The 23,065-nt window shown below is 38.0% G+C and overlaps 1 protein-coding gene across 4 annotated transcripts; it reads left to right on the forward strand.

Moving 5' to 3' along the window:
* Positions 1-101: 101 nt before the first annotated feature.
* elmo2 (engulfment and cell motility 2) lies at positions 102-22,498 on the forward strand. 4 transcript variants are annotated; one of them, XM_079341442.1, is made up of 23 exons: positions 102-412; positions 5,654-5,723; positions 6,018-6,115; positions 6,287-6,327; positions 7,390-7,462; positions 7,555-7,605; positions 8,939-9,108; positions 9,328-9,427; positions 9,854-10,005; positions 10,850-10,928; positions 13,053-13,088; positions 13,412-13,462; positions 14,407-14,529; positions 14,792-14,911; positions 15,009-15,113; positions 15,201-15,309; positions 15,512-15,648; positions 16,757-16,920; positions 17,104-17,216; positions 17,325-17,432; positions 17,546-17,628; positions 17,746-17,823; positions 18,688-22,498. In XM_079341442.1, the coding sequence occupies exons 3-23, from the start codon at positions 6,038-6,040 to the stop codon at positions 18,886-18,888; spliced, it is 2,172 nt and encodes a 723-aa protein (XP_079197568.1). In that variant the 5' UTR covers positions 102-412; positions 5,654-5,723; positions 6,018-6,037; the 3' UTR covers positions 18,889-22,498. The 4 variants fall into 4 exon arrangements, with proteins under 4 accessions (XP_079197568.1, XP_079197569.1, XP_079197570.1 ...); XM_079341443.1 differs by having other exon boundaries at positions 9,854-9,999; XM_079341444.1 differs by lacking the exon at positions 13,053-13,088.
* Positions 22,499-23,065: the final 567 nt, after the last annotated feature.

The following is a 23,065-nucleotide window of genomic DNA, read 5'->3' on the forward strand; positions in this document are numbered from 1 at the left end:
AAGCATATGGAAAAAAAATATATATTTAGACTAATTACATAAAATAGGTCCCTTTACGAATAACTTAGGAATCCTGCACGCAGTCCTGTATATTTTTAAATTAAAAACAAATTAATAGCTATGGCCTAATGCCTGTCAAAAGTCTCATCAATTAGGTTAATGCCCTGACAGAAGTTAGATGCATGAACTGTAATGTCGCAACATCCCCGCTGCACCAGCCTATTTTGGGAGTAAATGTCAGTTTGAGTGATCGCAAATGATGGAGATGAAGGGCCTGCCTCATTAGCAGCCGCTGAAATGTACACTATGCCCCGCCCACAAGGCGTGGAGTCGTGTCTCTCTTAACCAAAAACTATTCGACTGCAAAGGAAGAGAGGGACACTGAGAGCATCATCGATGGCCCAGTCACAGGGTGAGTATAACTGAGCATAGACATTAGCAGCTAGTTGAGGAGCCTTCAGATCAATTACATTCATCCCTACTTAAAAATAAGAACCAGCCAGAACACTGAACAGCTGCAGAGAGAGAGACAGGCTGCATCATGACTGCAATGGAGGAGCAGACAGGCTGGATCACTGAATAACACCTTCAGATTGATGGCGTGTATTGGGGTGTCGTAGTGAGTCACTTTAAGACAGAAATCAGCACGATGTATGTACATGTCATTGTCAGCTGCTGTTTAATATACAGAATTTATTATCACGTGCGATAATTGGTGTTGCTAAATGTTTCAAATAAAGCTCGTGCTGCACAAGTCTGCTGGCTCCCTCCGGTGATGATTGCCGAAGCGATGACCTGTTCAGGCCTTAAACCTTTTTTTAATGCGCTTCAAATAAGTGTGTAGTGACCATAAACTGACAGTAAATATCAAGGTAGTGACTGACTAACAACCGGGGCTTAGACTGTAAGATGGTCAATCTAACGTACGATAGCAGACTGATGTTACGTAGATATTGTACATTTCTCGTAATAGGCTTAAATTAGTCGATGTATCATCTTCAGAGGTTAAAGACAACACATATTAAAGTTGTTTTTCCTCACGGACGGACCAGTCAATTCTTTAATTCGCATAACAAGAGGGGGCGCCACTCCGCATACACAAAGCTAACTAGCTATGAGAAAAGTTAAGACGTCTCCCAGCTTTCGTGTGTTCATATATTTCGTTTGGAAGCAGCCTTGACAGCAGAGACCCCAAACCACATTATTAAAGCAATAAAATGGCGTCAGAAACATCCGGGTCGTGGTGAAAAGGAGCCGGTCGGAGACAGACGAAACTGAGTGTTTTTGTTAAGAAAGCTCGACCACCGCAGCGTGGGATCTCTTCAGGCTCGAGCTCCTTTAGCTGTTGTTGCTACGCTACCACCACCACCGCGCGCGTGCGGTCTTATAACTGTTGCTAAGTGGACAAACCTCCCAGTATCCTACAGCTGCCCAATTTCCACTCACAAACCAGTTAGATAAAAAATAAAGAGATACGCCAGCAGATAGAAAACCACCTGTTATCTGAATGCATGTTTTCTTTTATCTCTTGAATATAAAACTAGAAACACCTTCAGTATGAGTATAAGACAGGAAGAGCTTTGTAACAGCACATACATTAATAGATATCAGAGGCCATTTATGTATGCATGCCCACGATGTCATACTGCTCTAATTAATATCAGAACAGTTGTTTTGGTTATAGGCATAAGGTTGAAAACAGCTGTGCTGATATTCAGTACAGCCTTAAGTTTAATCAAATGGCACAACTCTCTCTTCAAAGAAACACGTTAAAAAGGCATGAAGGATTCCCTGATGGATCATTGTGACGAGTCGAGTCATTAAAGGGATACTTCACCCATTTACACAAAGCTGTGTATCATTAGAAGCATGGTAGTAGTGTTGAATGGTCGTGAATCCAACCCTCATTTTGCCCTGAGATGAGAAAAATGTGTTTTTCTGTGCTTGAAAGTTTTCTTCATGTGATGCAAAAAGCGTCATATTGCATCACATGAATCCCTTTTAAGATGGAAGCAACTTACGAAAGGAAAAGGTTTATAAGCCGAGTCAGACAGTCTTATGTCTAGAGAAGAAGGTCTTTCAGCATGCTGACGTCCTTTTCAACTCGAGGACAGTTATGAGTCCCGTATCAGTGAATAGGCAGATAAATAGATCAGACACTAAAAGGACGCCCATTTAAAATTAAACAGTTAAACAGAGCTCCTTAAAGTCTAATCTGACATGAATGCTGATGCAGAGAAGGAAAGCTAGGGCAAGTTCACATGGTTACTTTTTTAGTTTAGACTTTGGCTGCAGCAATATGAACTATTAAGCACATCAAAACATCCCAATATTAGATAACAAAAGGTATTAATTGGGAATCCATTCATCAGCCATGGGCATAAGAGAGCTACTTTTACCCATTTGTGTTGGTGGGAAAAAAATCAGTCTACTTGAGCTGATCAAAAAGGAGGGTTGGATCAAAAGTTAGGCCAAGGTCATTGGCTGTCAAACTTTTTTTTATTTTACAAAAACACAGTTTATGAGATCAGATATCATTCAGAGCTGGCTCTCCTTCACTCTGCCATGCCTTACGAGAACATCTGGATAGAAAACAGTATTGTTACATGTGTTGCCATGCAGACATGTGGCTTATTAGGCCTATACTAGTTGCTGACATGTTGTGCAAAGTCTTGCGTAGATATGAGGGTTGGAAGTGATTTAAACGAAATACCATTAACAAAATCACTGCAGTGAATATGTTGGAGGAGATACATTATGTCACGTTGTACTGTCTGGTCTGTAACTTCAGTGTGTTAACATGTATCTAGCTTCATTTTCTCACTTATTTTTTTCGCAGTGATGTATTAACAGCCTTCTCTGCTTTTGATTTTGAGCAACGATTTATGTGGCTTGTAGATGTGTGTCGTGGGCCTTCATAAGTTGTACCCGGCACCCGATAGAGGTATTGTTATTGCTCTGTGGCTGGTAGAGATTGACAAAAGCCAGATAATGTGTGCTCATTTAATTTACCGTACTTCATTTCCCCCAGTACAGATGTTCTCTTGTATGAGAGAAGAACAGCTTCTTCTCTCAATAAAGTGTGGCACTGCTCTATCTGAGAGTGAATTCACAGAAAGGATAAATGGGAAGTGAACAAACCCAACTTCGCAGGAGCACAACCGCAATCATAGTTAAATCACTAAGTGTACAGAAAAACTATTTAATTTAAACAGAACATTTTAATTATGTACTTAATTACATTTTCCCACAATCTGCTCTTGCACGTTTAAGCCTTTTTTTTAAGCTTCTGTGATTTTTCAAAATGAACTTATGCAGGATACATTATAAAATTACAATAAAGTTCAAGCATAGTTTATTCTCCAAAAAATGCTCTATTATCTTACTTGTAGATGATAAATTATGAGCATCAACATGCTGAACAACAGTAATGTTTTCTCTAAAGAACAGTCAATGTGTTATCTGATCTCTTACACTGCCTAACATTTAGTGAACTCTGACACCCAATGAGTCACTGAGAACTTTCACATTCATATCAGAACTTGTGGAGAACATTCAGGTTATTTTATTTTTTTGGAATAAGAACAAACTTTAGCAAGGCAGACTTAGAGTTCACACATTAAGCCATGTGATCGACAGTCAGCTTGAGGATGTGGAGGCGGTGCAGGCTCTTTATCAGATGGCTTCTTGCTGGAATCTGAATCTAATTGGCAGTTTTAATTTGCTATCATTTTCTGAATCCACCTTAATTTGTTTAAGATGTAGTTAATGACATATATCCTTCACACTATGCTATTCTGTTAATCTCTGTAATTTGTGACTAATTAGTGAAAACATTTTCATGCAGTGACTCTGTGATTCAGAGTTGTTGAGATGAAAGGAGACGGACATGTTTATTATTAATTGTGCCACAGATGACATTTTCATTCTAATTCGGAGAGTTTTTCATCATGAGGCGCACACAGTTGAAGAGCAACGATGCACCAACATCTGACAGTGTTCTGTCCTGTTTGATATCAAAATGTCCTTTAGTAAAGGAGAGATCATCAAAGAGCTGCTGCTGACATAAACTCAGAGCCAAACGTATTTATAGAAGCAGACAAACATTCAGTCTCTGAGCTGCAGTGCTTGCGATGTACTCCATCACTTTTAAATCTCCAGGGAAGATGGCTTTTGTTTCGTGCTGGTTCCATACAGGCTTTCTTGTTCAACCCACCAACAGATTGTTAATGATTAAGATCTCTCTTATTTGAGCAGCTGTGAGTCGCACAAAATGTTTTTGATACCGAAAGAACCCCGTATGCAAAGAGCCATATGGAGAACAGCAGTGTCTTTTTCTCGGTTTCCATTTTCTCCTGATCACCAGCAGGGCCAATTTTTCATGTTCACTACATGTCAGAGCTGAGGTGATCGTTTACTGTTGCCAAAGATCGTTGTGTACTGTGTTTCTCTTGCACTTGTATCATGGAGCAATTGTTTCTAATCATTAGAACAAGCTTACGAAGTGTAAATACACTATTAAAGATCTTATAAATCTGACTTATCATATAAGCAAGAAGTGTATCTGTGTTGATAGACCAATTATCTGCAGATATTATCAACTGGTCAGTTATCAGAGATATGTGCCGATAGTATGAGATTTATTTAACAGTCAAATAGCATTCCATTTGTGTCATTTGTCACGATATCTTCACAGCTTTAGAGTTATGATTATAAAATCTCACTTCATATTGCATCCTGCCTTTTAATTTAGTGGCGAGATTTGTGAGAAAGATAAGCATGAAGCTGAAAGTAACTCATGTGTTTCTAAATGACACCAAATACTGTCTGCCTGCGACACACATATTAAGGACATCTAAAATGTATAGGTAAACTTAGCTAACTGTATTTGTATCCGTAGGTGGATTTGGTTTACAGTGAGTGAGTCGGCCTCCTTTTACACGAAATCCTCAGAAGAGGAGCAAACATGATAACATGACAACAGTCCTCATTAGTGAGAGAGAAGGACAATCAGGATAAACTAACGCAACAGTAAGAATCAGATTAGAATCAGAATATAACATCAATCAGTTAAATGGTGGTAAGTAAAAACAAGATAGAAATGAGCCCTCGTCTCTGAGATACACCTTCAAATGGTTATTAATACCAGCCATGCTAAATACTAAATGTATTCTCCTTTATTGACAGCCAAAACACAAGAGCGGTCCGACTAAAGATTTGTATTTGACTAATCCACAACAGAAAGAGTTGTATGAAGCAGAAACCATTAGAAGCACGCCGTTTTGTTTGGTGTCAATAAAGATAAGAAAAGAAAGATGTTACATAAATGGGATGTAATGAGATTTGATGAATATACTGCGCAAATAATATTACTTACATGTCAACAGCAATATAAGGCATCAAACCAAGAGCATGGCAGACAGAAAGCTGAAGCCAGTCAAGATGTGTGTCAGTGTGTGTGTGTGTGTGTGTGTGTGTGTGTGTTCATGTGGGTTGTTTTGTAAAACAGTCATGCTTATCGATTGGTTCACTGACAGATTCAGTCCAGAGGAGAAAAGGAGCAGGGATGAAACAAACTGAGCTTTGGGGCTTTGAGGGGAAAAAAAGGTTTTTTTTGGAGACGTGACTGCAGCTTGTGTTTGTGTGTTCACAGGGGAGCTGACTCAGAGGTTTACACAGCAGAGCCTTGAGAGTGATTGACCCGCTTGACACTTCAACATTAGGTGACGTACAACCTTCAGTGGATTTTATTCTGAAGATTATCAAATACAAGTCAAGACTTTTTTTTTTTAACTCAGTCAGTCCAACAGTGTTGAAAGGCAGAGTGCAGAATAACATATTTACATGACATCCTGAAATGAATCAGAATTTGTAATTCATAATTTTTGTGTTATGCATTTCCAGAATCATAGTTCAATCTACTTAAGAGCTTAAATGAATAGTTAAAAAAACACAAAGTCGTTTGACTTCAAGTGAACTTCTGTCTAAGTGGAAACTATTCTCTTTTTCTTCCGTAGCTTGCTATAAGTCCACAGCCATGCCGCCACCAGCTGACATTGTGAAGGTGGCCATTGAATGGCCCGGTGCTAACGCTCAGCTCATAGAGATGGACCAGGTTTGTATTTGCAAAAGTATTTGCACATAATTCAGGGAAGCACCTTAAGGGTCGCCATAGTACATAAATGAATTGAATTGATTGAATAAATGGCATTTTGTTTTTTAAAATTTTCCCGTTGTTATGTGTTGTCCCTTTGCATGTTTTGATTGTTGTTGTTTCTTTGTGCAGAAAAGACCTCTGTCCTCAGTCATACGGGAAGTGTGTGATGGGTAAGCATTACTCACTGAGTTAAAGTTGTCTTGGTGATTTTGACTGTCTCACTTTCTGTTCAACACTAAAATGAACGTATAATGGCTTCACATGTTCGTGATAGGTCTTTTCTTCTAGTTTGACGTAATAACACAAACACTTTGATTTGGATAAGATGGAGAAATTAGCAGAATTGCATTCAGGGTTGTTTTCTGTTGGTTTGAATAGCAGAGTAGTCCAGTTACACATTAATCATTTCTTTGTTTTTCACTCTGGTGAATGAATCTACAACGTCAATTGAGGCTCGTCTTAAAGACTCTACTGTAAATGTCTGCGATACCTATTACTATATATTTTTAAACATGTGCTGTTAATAGTTAAGAGGGTATTTAATGTGTTCACTTCTTGGATAATAGAAGGAAAGACAACTGAAGCCAAGTCCTACTGAAATGATGTCGAGCCCAGTGTTAGTATGGTCCTCCTGTGAGAAGACACACACTGTGTGACAGTTAAACAGGCTTTGCTTCCTCTTGTTATCTAAATGTCTTTCTCTGTTGGTGTTTTTTTGTGTTGTTTTTGATGCATTGCCTGTAAAGCACTTTAGTCAGCTGAAGCTGTTTTTAAATGTGCTGTACAAATAAACTTGACTTAATACCTTACATAACCATTATCATCAATCACTTCTCTTGTTTATTTGTTGTCAGTGCTATTTTTCATTTTTATTTGGTCTCTGTTTTTTTTTTTTACCAACTATTTTGTCTTGTACTCCAGGGATTGAATATTGTTGTCACCTCTCCACCCCGTGGATGTATCTGCCTACTACCTCCCATTCCCCTTTGAAACTGAACAGTTTTTTTTTCCACTTTACTGTTAACACCCACTGAATATTTCTCCTCCACATTCTCTCTGTATTGACACTGGCAGGAGGGACTGATCGGACTTTCAGCAGCATTTTTGTTTCAGCATAGAGTATGTAGCACTAAACTTTAGAGTTTACTTGTCGTACCCACTGCTTCGAGAGTAGGAGTTGAATAACTGACGTGAATTTTGTTTCTGAGCCCACCTTATCTCTTTGTACTCAGCTGGTCTCTGTCAGGCTCTGAGCAGTTTGCTCTGCGTTATGCTGACGGCCCTCAGCTTTATATCACTGAACAGGTGAGCTTGAATGTTAATCTTAAGCTTCATGCATAGCATCTTTTAAAAGCTGTTGTATCTGTAGAAACACAATCTATTTTATTGTCTTACAGAGCCGAGGTGATATTAAGAATGGGACCATCCTTCGATTAGCAATATCACCAGTGAGTCACCTTTGTTCTGACCTCTTCAGTTATTTCTTTATTGTCATGTTTTAAAAATGCTTTTAACACAGGATACAGTAAACTGTACTCTGAGCAACTGCTGAGTTCCTCAGTTGTTGTTACTGGTTGCTGTGGGTTGAAAACCCCTAAAATTCGTAATGTTAGACTTTTAGACATGCTTCTCTGGACTCTATTGTCTGACTGTCAATGCAACTTAGTGGATGACCACTGCTTTGAAAAGTATACAATTAGATGATGTGATTTTCCATGGTGGATACCAGCCTTGAACCGGCTCAATAATAATGTATGATAATATATTCTTTCTAATCCCACTCTGCCTCAAAGTGCGCTGTGAGTACGACCAAAACACCAAAGTGCTTCCAAGTGCAATGTGCACTGCAGCAGGAAAGTGGTGTCATATAATCAAATTGACTGCAGTTAACGTCTTCTACAGCTAACAGGCTGACTTTGTGGTTCAACTTTAACCACGTCTAAAGCAGGTGCGTTATGTTATTAATGCTCTGCATCCAGATTACAAACGCCAAGGTTCTTAAAGGTCATGTTATTCTCCTTCTCAGCAGTAAGTCTCAAAGCTCTCCAAAACATGTCTGTGAAATTTCTTGCCAAACTCTGCTCCTGTATGTTGTCATGCCTGTAAACCCCTCTGTTCCAGTCCTGCTCAAAACAGGCTGTTTCTTTGTCTATAGCTAAGTGCAAGTAAGCTGTGTCTGACCACACTCCTCCAGGAGGAGATGTGGCTTGGGCTTTCTTGCACCATGTCCAATTATTTACGGTGAGAAGGCTGACTCAGAGGGCAGAACGAACAACTAGTTCTCAGAGTATCACCTATCTGGGGGAGGGGCTACGGCCCTTTGTGATGTCACAAAGTGAAAATCTCCAAACAGACTGTTACACTGTCTGAAAAGTGGAGCAGATGAAAGATGGAGAGGATGGACTTTTGTCATCATTGGGAGGTGTTTGTTGACAGGCTATAGTAAAGTGTACTTTGCATAACATTTGACCTTTAATGTTCCAGTTTAAAGCTCTGCTGAAAGCCCTTTATCTTCCTGTCAACAAAAATCAACATTTTGTACAAGAGTAGAAAAAAGGTCAGATGTAAACTAAATAGGCTTTATTAACCAAAACAAGAAATGTATCCAAATATCCTTGAAATTTAAACAATTAATTTTTGAAACACATAAATAACAGCCTTGTATTTTCAATCGTAAAAACATTTATTAACGCTCTCTGAAAGCATATCGAGACAGTAAATGTGTGTTTTATAACAGAACCATTACTACCATTGTATTTAGACAGATCTTCTTTTTGACAGGCCCGTGCTGCCCGTCAACTCCTGGAGAGGATCCAGTCCCACGGTATTGACGCTCGCCTGGAGGCTCTCAAAGAGCTTGCTAAGCTGTCTGCAGACCCCACCTTTGCCACAGAGTTCATCAACATGGAGGGCATTGGGACACTCGCACGTCTTGTAGAGAGTGGCACTCAGTGAGCGTAACATTTGTTGTTCCGTAATCACTGTTTTCACATTGACGACTGTATGAAGAATCATTAGTTATACCTCATCAGTCCTGGCTGATGCAGATTAATATAAGCTCTGCAACTAAGTTTGGTGTACTTTATTTTTCTCTTGATTTGTAGACCTTTATATGTCCAGATGATGTGAAAAACGTATTTACTTACCTATTTCTTCTTTTTGCCCTTAAGCTTTGGTGAAATGCTGGCCTTTACTCTCACTGCCTTCCTGGAGCTGATGGATCATGGCATCGTGTCCTGGGACCTGATCTCTCTCTCCTTCATTAAACAGGTACCTCCTCCTACGATGAAGCATTTAATCAGAAACATTATTCATTCACAGAGAGCCCTTTGGAAAAACCTCCATCCTTTACAATTTCAAGGTCTATCTTTATGCCATTTTCTTCACATATTTCTGTTCTTTAATTCGTAAACGTTTATTTACTTTAGCTTGCTGCCCGCCTACATTAGGGATGTAAGTGGGTGTTGTTGCTTAGCAACATCTACCATCTTATGTGGAGCTCTTTCAGGGTGCAGTGTCTAGTTTTCTGCTTAAAACTTGTACATGACCTTGACAGTCACTTAGTGGAAACATTTGCAAACTTTGCTTGTACAGTTGGATTTATTTTTTCATTCAGAGACATTTGATAACCTCTTGTAAGGTTGACACAGCACAAGAAAAAATGCATCTCAAGGTCTCTCATCTGTCCACACTCAGATTGCAGGCTACGTTAACCAGCCAATGGTGGACGTCTCTATTCTGCAGCGCTCTCTCGCCATCCTGGAGAGCATGGTGCTCAACAGCCACAGCCTCTATCACCGCGTGGCTCAGGAGATCACCGTGGGACAGCTCATCGGACACCTGCAAGTGTGAGCACACACACACGCACAGGGGCTTTACGCACTCTGAAATGGGGGGCTATTTAAGTGAATGTATCAGTGTGGTGTAACAGAAGAATATTTTTCAAAGTTTTTCATTTAGAGGGTGAATTCAGGATGCTTCTGAAACCAAACTAAAGCCAAGGCCATTGTCTAAAAACATGAAAAGAAAAAAAACACTTCAGCTCATAGCTCTTTGTTCCAGGTACTAATCTAGCTCACGTTAATTGTATATGAATAAATTCAGAAAACCTGTGGTGAGGTTTAAAGATAGTAATTTCAGGATAACAACTAGATCAGGGCTAAACAGAAAGAGGCGGAGGTAGTTATAATGACTGGTGCAACACTTGTCAGTGGAATCACTTCTTTGTTGGTTTTGGTTTCTTTTATGCTAATGAAGATTTTGATAATGTCATTTCACAGTTTTAAGATTTAATGATAGATAGATAGATAGATAGATAGATAGATAGATAGATAGATAGATAGATAGATAGATAGATAGATAGATAGATAGATAGATAGATAGATAGATAGATAGATAGATAGATAGATAGATAGATAGATAGATAGATACTTTATTGATCCCGAGGGAAATTCAAGTGAATTCAAATGACTTTTTTTAGAAGAATCCAAATAAAAAAGCCAGCCTATGTTCACTTATTAGAAACTTTTGCCATTTGTCTTCTAAAAATCCTGCACCTTGGTATTTGTATTCAAAACAGTACTTAACTGAATTATAGAGCAATGTGTAGACTAGTCTTTTAAATTCTGTATGGAGATCTGTTGTGCGTGATGCTTCTAACTGGATGTTATGTGGCTTGATATTTTTCTGTAGGTCAAACCAGGAGATCCAGACTTACGCCATTGCCCTCATCAATGCTCTCTTTCTGAAGGCCCCAGAAGACAGACGGCAGGTCAGTGTGCTCTAACAGAGAAAAGAACGGATTAGATAGACAGAACTTTAACACTCATCATTTTCCATCCAAACATTTCACTCTTAAAAAAGCCCCCTGTACATTAACATAAAAGACTGGCTTTTATTCATATTAGTCGAATAGTTTTTGTCAGAGAGCTGTAGGTTAGTAACTAAAGTGAATCTCATGAACAGATGTCTGTCTGCCAGCTCATGTCTTGTTATCAATGTGACAGTCATCGCTGTGTTGACACACTCACTCGAAATAGTGCTCACTGTCCTTTAAAGTTTTTGCTTGTTTATAAAGAAGCGCTGAGATGATTCAATTCAATTAAAAAATTCAATTGATGATGATTCAATTGATGATGGAGTGAAACCTGAAATCTTAAGCACCATAGGACAGGATTCATCAAATGTGGCATTAAAAAACGATTCAAACATTCAAATAAAAAGTAAATAAAAAGAAGCTACATGCTAACTCTGAAATGAGTGAGTACTCCTTTGGATGTCTGTTATACATCACAGTCATGATTTAGTTTAGTTTATTTCTAACATGTAAAAATAAAAATACAAAAAAAAGAGAGAAGAAAGCGAATTATAAAAAAGTACCGGTAATATGGACAAACAATGAATGAGATCATACAAAACAAGCTCTCAAATACTTTGTATATACATGTAATGTACACGTTAGAAGAAGTATAAACTTGTTTAATCTCACCCCTTCTCTCCATTCATCATTTTTCTATTAATCTAAGTTTTTAAAGAATGTATGTTTTTACATGAAATATACACTTACACATCTATATACATACATATGTTATTTCAAGGTATAAAAACTTCAACATATAGAAACGTACCTATGCAAAGTTTTAACTTTGGAAAAACGTGACACTTACAGCCTGATTATATCAAGCAGACTTAGAAAATCATGTTAGGAAGTGAATAGGAGGAAAAGGGAGGTGGACAGCAACTAACTTATAACCTAGAATTCAAACAGAACAGGCAGCAACTGAAAGTTATAACTTCAAACCTACGTCTTTATACACTATGTGTTCTGTTTTGTTTTAGGAAATCATTCTCCAGTAAAAAAAAAAAAAAAACCTTTGTTAATTTAAGAATTAACCATTGTCCTGCCACATGACAGATGTTTCATTTTATTACAAAATAACAACACTTAGACTGTCAATTTGAAGTGTTAAATAAATGAGAAACAATAGATAATAAATGAAATCTTACTTAAGGCAAGAAGAATGGAAAGGAATACAGAGATGAGAAATACAAATATGTTTATGATAAAATAAAGCAAATCCAGTTTATGTATGAAGCTGGATTTCATCAAGTGTTATTTATCACTTTCATTCATCAAATATCACTAAATGACATTAGTGTTAGCGGCTTATATTTTAAGAATCAGATCAATGACTGACTTTAAAAGGCTCCGTCAGTCGCAATTTAACCTCCATGTTTGGACAAATTCTAACTGTGCATGAATACTTGTACATGTAAACATTTAAACAACAAAACATTCACACATTACTTCATCAAAAACTTCTCCAAGATGAATGAATGAATAACATGAATAAGTGGAGGGTTTAAGGTGGAGTGTTTGTTTTCATTTTTACAGGTTGTAACATTTGGTTCTGTTTGTCAACGACATGCAGTGGATTCAGACAGAAGGCAAACAGAGTCGGCCTTTTTCAGTTAAATACATTACTGTTTACAGTAATGTATTTATATAATATAATATATATAATACATATAAATGTAGAGTTTTTAATGAGGTGCCTTCATTATTCAACTTTTTTCTTTTTCTTTTTTGCTGTGAAAATGACACGAAAAGGGAGCTATCTGAGCTTACAAAAGAATGTTTTTTTTTAGCAGTGTAAAAACTTCACTGCACCAGTTGGACTTAGTGATTAGTTTGATAGTTTTTGTGCTGTGTGGTACAGCTTGTAACATGTGTCATGGTTACATGTCGCTTTGATTTCGCATTGTATTGTTTCATGTTCTTATTCTTTTGCATGCTGTGCTGGTGATGTATTTCTGTTTCTCATTGTCTGTGTGTGCACTCTTTGTTTCCATCACTGTTGCACCCACGTCCCTCCTCCCTCCCTTGTACCTGTAGGAGGAGTACACTAACCCGCTGGAGCAGCACCTCACTGTGAGTACACATCCCCCTCAGCATCCCATACTGTCCTCTTCACCCCACAACCCTTCTCCCACCTCGCTCTCCTGCTCTTTCTGTGTCATAGAAAGCCTCTGCCATGCAAATTGAGACTCACTGCTGCAGAAGTTAGACCATGATGTGTGTTTTTTTTTTAATGTAGAGAAAAAATAAGATATGTAGTTTCAAAGGATTGTTATATTTAAAAATGAGTTGTCAGAAAGTCCCATTAGCTGTAGGTTGTTTATATAGAGGTACTTCAGTAACTTCCTTTGTCTGACCTTCACATTAAACTGATGTAACTCCTTATCTCCTCTCAGGAAATGGCAAGCACTTTGGCTCAGAAACATCTGCGATCCATCATCCTCAATGTGAGTAGAGTTTCTGAATTGCAAAAATATTTTCTGGAAATTTCCACTGCGCATCTGAGTCAACGCTCTGCTCTACTTGCTATATGGTAGGCTTAAAGATGTCTGGAATGTCCAGGTGTGAAAGGAGAAACAGAGCAGCCCCTCAAGTTGAAATTAGTTTAAAACACTCAAATATGCACAAATGTTTTCAAACTTCCTTGAAGGTCACATATTGTCCAAAATACATGTTTATATACAATGTCGTCTGTCTACAAACCCCCCAATTATGAAAAAAGTCTGTCCTCTCCGTCTTTTTCCAGCTCCATTTTCCGATAATGTGTGCTTGCAGTCTGTTTGGTGATTTTCCCTTCATGACATCACAAAGTGCAGTAGCTCCTTCCAGTTCTATGTCAACGTTTGGAGGTTGTTGGAAGTTTGCAACCTGAGACCAGGGTTCAGCGAGTGCACAGATTTGCTCACTGGAAGAGAAGTGACGCAGAACCAGAAAACGTGATGTGGCAGGAAGTCCATGAAGTGGAACAAAATCTGCTCTAAAAACGATTCCTTTTGGCACTGAATTCCTGACTAGACTGGTTGCAAATGTCAGTGAGCTACACTCTGCACTCCTGCTCAAGAAGCAAGAAAACAACCTGAAGATGATCCAGAGCTGTCAGCTCTGAGTCTGTTAATGACAGCTGTTGACCTGCTCTCTCATGATTTTTTTTTCTTATTGCGTAACTGGAACCAACAAACATTATGTATCTAGATGCAGTCGATTGGCATGTTGGCTTTCTGTCTCGAGACTTTGTGGGATTTACCAAGATATTCAGATAACTTTTAACTACCTGTCAGCTGAGGACAGCAGTTTATGTTTTCTCTTTTTCATGTGCGCTCGTCCAGTAACATCTGCATAAGTTGTAGCCCAAACAGAGGCTCTATTCTTCCCTTGTTCTCTTCTTTTCCAGCACGTTATCAGAGGAAATCGACCAATCAAAGCAGAAATGGCCCACCAGCTTTATGTGCTGCAAGTATTGACATTTAACCTTTTGGAAGAACGAATGATGACCAAAATGGATCCTAATGATCAGGTAAAAGAGTAGATAGTAAATGTGTTGTTTGTGGCGTCGAAAATGTCCATAATGACATGTCATCGTTTCAAACTCTCTCTTGTAAAGTGGAATTCAATGCATGCTTTGAAATGTAAAAGAGTTTTACAAAGCATGTGTTAGAAACTGCATGACCTATGCTTTCGAGTTATGCATACATTAAGAGTGCCCTATTATTATTTGCTGCTTTAGTGTTAACTGCGCCCCGAGTATACTGATAACATGTTTGTTTGCTGTGCTCCAGACTCAAAGAGACATCATTTTTGAGCTGCGTAGGATTGCCTTTGATGGAGAAAATGACCCCACTGGTACAGAAAAAAGGAAGGCCATGTACACCAAGGACTATAAGATGCTGGGGTTCACTGTGAGTCTTTACTCTCCATCTCATAGTCATCAGCCGTCTGTGTGAACAGATTGAAATAGAAACGTGTTTCAAGCTGCTTTATTGTCTCTTTTTCTAGAATCATGTGAACCCGGCTATGGACTTCATGCAGACTCCTCCAGGCATGCTGGCTTTGGACAACATGCTGTACCTCGCTAAGGTTCACCAGGACACGTACATCAGGGTCAGTTTTGGCCTCAGACATGACTCAGCTTATCTCACACAGGTGGTAAAGTCAGCAAATCCTAACATGTCTTCTTATCTCTCACAGATTGTCTTGGAGAACAGCAGCCGCGAGGACAAGCATGAATGTCCGTTTGGACGGTGTGCCATCGAACTCACTCGAATGTTGTGTGAAATACTGCAGGTTGGAGAGTTGCGTAAGTACGCCTTAATTTCAAGATGCTATACTGTTCTTTATTTTACCCACAGTTAAAAGATTGTTCTAAAATGAAATAATGCTGGGAAAGTGATCAGAAATGTTAGTGTTACATTCATTACGCCAGTCTAAAATAGTTTGGAACAACTCTCATGCTATTTTGTTTTAATTTGAATGAATTGAAAATGTTTTCCTCCATGCAGCAAATGAAGGCTGCAATGACTACCACCCCATGTTCTTCACTCATGACCGAGCATGGGAGGAGTTCTTCTGTGTCTGCATCCAGCTGCTTAATAAAACCTGGAAGGAGATGAGAGCCACAGCTGAGGATTTCAATAAGGTTGGATATGAAAGCACTCTTATACCGTTCTTTTTGACACAGTCATTTTCATATAAACAGGTTTGCTTTCACACAGGTCTCACAAATAGATATTTAACAATATTGGCTATGAAAGTCTTGACATAATAGAACGAGATGTGTTGATGATGAGTGGTCAGTGCAGTAAAATCAGATATTAAAAGTGTGCGTTCTTAAAGCTACTTCAAATCTTAAATGGGAACTGAAGAGAGCAGGGATTAGGTCTGGATCAGAGTATCAAAATGCTTATTGATCAGGCCAGAAAATTGGCTGAATGGTTATTCAAGTTATGAGTTAAGGTAATATTGAGATTATGCACAATTACAAAGCTTTACTGGCTTGTTTCAGCAGACGCTGTATGTTGGCAGCTTCTATTTAAACATTAAAATCCCATATGTTTGACACTGACTTAAACTGAATTCACCACCAGCAAGCAGTTTGTCATTACGTCATAAACACGTCTGCCAGAAGTCGCGCACAACTTTAATATAATCACAATATTATATAACCACTAATTCTCTTCAAAACTCACAAACCTACAGTCCTTAGGTTAAAGAACTTACAGCAGAGGGGGGTTTTTTCAGTACACAGGATGGCACAGATTATAAGCACTTTTCTGAACCATTGTATCCATATATCTACGTTTGTATCAACTTGCCTATATCCTACAACAACTTCCAGCTCCTTCTCTTTTACCAGTCGCCGTCCCCTGGAGTCTGTTGTAGCTATCATATTAACGATTGTCAATGCTCCGTCCTGATTTCACTGGTAAAGTGAGCTCTCAGGTGGTGCAGTGTGAGCTCTTAAGTCTTAAGGTCTGGTCATGCGTTGTGAACGATTCAGTAGTACATTGTGAGCTGACATGCCACCCTGAATTTAATACAATCAGGAAAAAATGATACAGTGTGAGCCAGGCTTAATACAGTATTCATGTTTCACCTAAGGCCAAGGCAGGTGTGTCTGAAAACCTTACAGTGATAGTGATACCTCTGCCAAATGATGACAATAACATACCCTTTTATAAGGTTTTTGTTCCTTTTCCATCACTCTTACTACAGTATGTGTATGTGTCTTTTTAACACATTACCAGGTGATGCAGGTGGTGCGTGAGCAGATCACCAGGGCTTTGGCCATGAAACCGCCATCTTTAGACCAGCTGAAGAACAAACTGCGAGGCCTCAACTATTCTGAGATTTTGCGTCTGCGGCAGTCTGAGAGAATGAGCCAGGACGACTTCCAATCCCCACCTATCATGTCAGTCATACTTCACTATGTAGTTTTTATCTTGTCATATCTGCTTATTTATAGTTCTTACTTTTGTCATTGCTGAATTCATCACATCACTAAACCTTGCTTGGTCCCTGTGAAAAATATTGTAGCATTGTTCACATTTGTATGCAAAAGTGCTTGTTGCTTCATGCTGTGTCTGTGCTGCAGTGAGCTGCGGGAGAGAATTCAGCCGGAGATATTGGAGCTCATCAAACAGCAGCGACTGAACCGTCTGTGTGAGGGGAGCTGTTTCCGTAAACTGGGGAACCGCCGAAGGCAAGGTACATGCAGTATCAATTCCATCTCTCTGTAGTAGTTTTTTAATTATGATGGAGCGCTGGTGATGTTGATTATCAGCTAAGCACTGTTCCCTGCCTCCTCTTTTGCAGAGAAGTTTTGGTTCTGCAGACTCTCGCTGAATCACAAAGTGTTGCACTATGGGGATCTTGATGAGTCCCCTCAGGGTGAAGTGCCTTTTGAGCTACTTAGTGACAAGAGTAAGAAACTCTCAAACCTTTATTTAATTTTAATTTCAGTCAGCCGCTGTATGTGTCCCTAGGGTGAATGTGGTTTGTCTTATTGTTAAGTTTTTTGTTTAAACTTCTCCTAGTCCCCGTTTCTGATATCAAGTCTGTGGTGACCGGGAAGGATTGCCCACATATGAAGGAAAAAAGTGCTCTGAAACAAAACAAGGTAATATAGTTAATTTGTTTTTTTACTGACATTGTATTCACATGGCTTTACTTTTCATTTTTTGTTGCTTCTAAGTGTAGGATCACTGTGCTATTTCTCCTGTTTGTTTCTTTTCAGGAGGTGCTGGAATTAGCTTTTTCTGTCCTCTATGATCCAGATGAGACCCTCAATTTTGTTGCACCGAACAAGTATGAGGTAAGCTCAGCAAATGGGAAATCTAAAACTGAACAATCCAATATTTCTCATACCCTTGTTATATGGAAATGTGTGGCTGGACTTTTCTAAAGGTTAAATTACAGCATTTTTCAGCATTACTGTTCTATTCACTCTCAGACACAGTAAACAACTAGCTAACATTTGACTGCTAATGGTAAGATATGTCCCTGAGGAGTTTTTTTGTTTGTTTTCTAGTCCCAGTTTTACTGTTTTGGTTGAACGCTAATGCTAACCAAGTAGTCTTGGTACAGCAGTAGACTTCATATAAATGGTGTTCATCTGTAAAGATTATCCTGCTGAACTAAAAGCATCAGAAACGTGTGTTTGACACAGAGCTTATTTTCTGCAATGATCCAAAATCCAATGCAAAAATCCCATAGGAGAATTCTCATAGGAACCACTGGCGTAGTTACTTCCGGGTTGGCCTACAAAAATACGTCATCGCTATTTCAGTCGATAGATACGCATGAATTTCCATAAATTTGGACAATTTAAATACAGGGTAACTGTTTGCTAAGGCCCACTTCAACTTCATCTTCATGCAAGTTTCTTGATGGATTGAAAGTTAAGAGGTGAAAGCATTTCCCATTTGGCGCCTCATATCGCTGGGTTCTTCAGTATCCAGCCTTAGGTTTTCAGTCTGTTTTGCTCCCACTGAGTGGCCAAAAGGACTAAAGCTGCTCATACTCTATTTGATTGCATTTTTTGTGTTGCCATCAAAAACAGGAAAACAATCTACACGAGCCTACTTTTTCAGTATTATCCCTCCCATGGCACAATGAACTGTAGCACGTAATTAACGTAATCTTCACGTGTGTACCTGTTTGTGTGTTTTGGGAACAGTACTGCATCTGGACTGACGGACTGTGTGCACTGCTGGGTAGAGAGATGGGCAGTGACCTGACACGCAGTGACCTCGATACTCTCATCAGCATGGAGATGAAGCTCCGCCTCCTCGACCTTGAGAACATCACAATCCCAGAAGCTCCGCCCCCTGTACCCAAGGAGCCTAGCTCATACAACTTCACCTACAACTACAGCTGAGATGTTTGTGTGTGTGTGTGTGTGTGTGTGTGTGTGTGTGTGTGTTATTTGTGTTTTCCACCTTTTGATGAGTTTAGCTGCAGATTAGTGCAACAGACCAAGGTTATTTTTTTAATTAACTTTTTAGAACCCTGGAGACTCTGTCCATGTGTCTGATGCTTTGTGATTTGTCAGATATGTTTAAAACTCCACAAGGAGTTAAGAGGTCAGAACTGCACTCCTAGTGCTAGTTGAGATTCAGTGAGTGAATTTAGCTGTGCAGTCTCCAGGCAACAATGATTTGTATTCCTCATTCTTCACTATTGAAAGGTATAAACCTGACTCTCATTACAGATTCTGTACCTGAGAGTGGAAATGAATTAAACAATCTTAAAATCTATTAATTAGTTTTTACTCAAGTATATTCAGCTCAACACGACATTTCAGGCTAAATCAATCTCTCTTATGAGTTCATGTTAAGATCAGTTGTTCATTTATTGACTCCACAGAAAGCATGTTGTGCTGACATTCATTGACAACAAGAGCTTAAGGTTTAATTTCAACTCTGTTTAAGGAAATACATATAGGGATAAAGGATAAACCCTATTTCTCACCATTTGTTTGTAAGTTATATCACATTTGTTTTACTGAGCCTGAAGTTTTAAGAAAAATGATGGCAAAGATCAATCATCTGAAGAAAGGAAAAAATATACAAACAATATGCATCAAACTAACTCCAAACAAAGGCCAGGAGTCGAACCAGCGGATGATGGTACGAGTACTGTTGCCTCAGTGCTTGTAAATTCAGTTTTATGTGACGGTCTAAAAATCATCAAAGAGTCAAATTTGAATCTCTGAAAAAAGCTGCTTCAGGTATTCTACTAAAGAATAACTGAACAATTGAGAATAATCTACATTATTAGTCCATTGTCTGTTGCTGAACTATTCTTTAGGAACAGTATAGTAATAACTATGTTGTTTAAGTTATGACTCGAACACATTGACACGATGTACGGCTTGTGAATGTGAGTGTTTTTTTGTGCGTATGTCTGAGTGTGCAGGATTTTATGTTACAGATATGAATACTGAAAGTCCAGGACTCATTAAAAGTTCGGAGCAGAGTTCTAACATGTGACAAAAAAACAGAGACTTGATTGACAGAACCACTTGTTGTTAAATCATACCTTCTCTGTGCTTTTCAGTTAAACACTCATTGTTTATAGTAACACTTATACTACAATTTAGAAGCAGTATATATATATATATATATATATATATATATATATATATATATGCTTTATGGATATTAAAATGGTTTAACAGATATATGGAAGCTTTTAAAAGTTGAATGATGTCTGAATGACTGCAGAAAGCCTTTTAACAGGTATTTAAACGATTAGATATAACCAGATGTCTTAGATAGTTTACAGTTGTACACAAGTTGACCTCAATATTAGTAATAATACGATGTGTTAAAAAAAAAACATTTATTATATGTGTATATGAACTGTACGCAGCAGGATTAAAGAGGTCAAAAAAAATGTGTTCAGGCAGGCCGTCCAACAACAAAAATAGGAGCTGATCTATACCTGCGCCAGCCCTAACTATAAGATTTATCAAAAATGTTTGAAGTCTATTCTTAAAAATACAGAGTGTCTGTCTCCCTGACCCTGGCTGGTAGATGATTCCAGAGGAGAGGAGCCTGATAACTGAAGGCTCTCCCTCCCATAGTACATTTAGAGACTGTAGGTACCACGAGCAGGTACATATAGCTGCTACAACATGTTCTTCAAAAAGCCTTTATTCATTGTTTATATACTGCTTTTACATTCGTTTTGGGTTGTAATTAAGTGTAATAGTATACATTACAAGGATGTTTGATACATGTTTCTTTAAATTAACCAGATTTGAGGTTTGATCTCAGACATTTTTCTATCACACTAGATGTACAAAAGAGCAGCTAAGTTGGCCTGTTTTCATAAATATTGGTACAGGTCAGAAACAGCTGAGCAACACAGTCCTGCTCATTAATATATGAGCAAACAGTATCATGTGCTTTATAAACTGTATTAATAGTTATAGAAATATGGATTGATGTCATTTTCTAAGTCCATTGTGTCGGGTTTTTTTTTGTCATGCCACAAAATGTCCAGTCATATTTTACAAAAATACTAACTACAACATTCATTTGTCATTGCAGTATAGAATTATATTTTTGTAAGACTGTCCAATCATATCAGCTGTGACGACAAAGGAAATTGAGCTATCAGTTTTAGTTTATGTCACTCTCTTTAATGCATTCTGTATTCTCCAAACTGTGCAAGGACATTTCACACTAAAGAACAAACTTTTCTCCTCGTTTTGCAGAGTCACAACCACATTTTCATACCACAAGCACCTCATACCATTAAGGAATGATACCCACTCACACACCTAATGATGATGTCAATGTTAATGTTTATTATACTGCTGATGGGAATGCTAGATATTGCTCCCTATCTAAATCGCTGTTGATGCTGTCTGTGAAAATAAGTATTTTAGTTTTACTTTCAAGTAGTGTTTTCCTGTTCATGTTTAAGGTGTTAAAGGGTCCCTGTGGAATTTCAGAGTCCTCAACAGCACAGAAATAAAGCTCTGTGATTAAGCCGCTCTTAAACTTCAATACACTAAACCTATCAGCGTTGTCATATCAGTGCCAAAGTGTGTGATTTTACTTCACAAAAGTCCCTTTTACACAGTTAGTTTAATGAAGCTATGTGTTGTCTGATCTAGTAGTCAAAGAAGGAGCAGATGCATTGCGAAATGGTGTGGATGTACATTTTAGAGGTGGCAGGAGGGACTAGTGCTGTGTGTTTGTGTAAGTGAGCTTATTTTCTTGTTAAGCCATACTGCCTGTTTCACTTTGTAAAAATGCACATTAAGACAGTGATATTGGTCATATGTAAAAGGATAAAGGTGGAGCTTCAGTGTTGTTGCAGAATCTGTCTGTATTTAAAGGGATGTAAACATTGCGCTGTTCAGTCCTGCCAGCTCTGATCTTTACACACGTCATTTTGCCTCGTTACTCCTCATCTGGCCTGACTACTTCACCTCCACTCCTTTGACCCAGAAGGGGAGATGTAACAGTATTTTATTACAGGCTTTGTAAAATGGACTCTTGATACACAGCAATGAACTAAAGACTAAAAACCATCAAATACAGATGGAAACAATACAGCATTTTAACACAAAGCATTTTAGTAAATGTTAAAGCAAAATGTAAACATAACTTTTGTTTACTTAAAAAAAAAACAGGGTACCTTTAACTGCCTCCAAGGATTTTTGTTTTAGATTTTAGGAGATGCTCTCAGAAAACAGCAGCTGAACTAAAATATATCAATAGCACAGTGGGTGAAAGACTGTCACATTGGATGTACTAACAGTATGACTTGAAGTTTATGGTACTATTTTACATAATTTGCTAAACTATTTATTTACACTTGCTAGTGATAGTAAAGAATGACATGTTGAGGAATAACAACATCAAATCTATGGTATATATATAGATCATTGTATGTATATACTGTATTGTGTTGCCTTATTGAAGAAATGTATGATGTTTTGTGTGAATAAATACAAAGACTACTGTTGACAGTTTGTAACGATTTTTGTGCTTTTCAACTTGTAATATATCTATTCTATATGGTTCTTATTGAAAACTAGGATTTTCCATCTGAGGGGAGGTACTGTATATGAAGCTCTGGCAGAATGCTGTTTAAGAAGACCTGTATTTGCGTGCTTGGTCTGATGTTTTATTTTAACCAATTAATCATTGTTAATTCAATTATATGAAAACAGCTACAGCATTTAAAGTTTCAGAGCAGCTAACTTTGTTTGTTGTATGTAAGAACATATTTACCTGCTGCTTTAAGTTCAATAAATAAATGAACATATTGATATCTTTGAAAACACTCCAATGCCATACATAGTCTACATATCTACATATTTTCTTACTACTACTTATATTTACAAATTAATTCTTTACATATGTGGACGATTAAATAATTTCTGAAGCACTAACAGTAATTTGCTTGATCTACCAACTAAATTATCAATCATTATCAAATAGCCTTTGTCTTCTTAGCCTCTTCTTCTTAGCCTATATATGTATGTGTGTGTGTATATATATATATATATATATATATATATATATATATAT

The sequence above is a fragment of the Symphodus melops genome, assembly GCF_947650265.1.
Source record: "Symphodus melops genome assembly, chromosome: 4".
Lineage (NCBI taxonomy): Eukaryota > Metazoa > Chordata > Actinopteri > Labriformes > Labridae > Symphodus > Symphodus melops.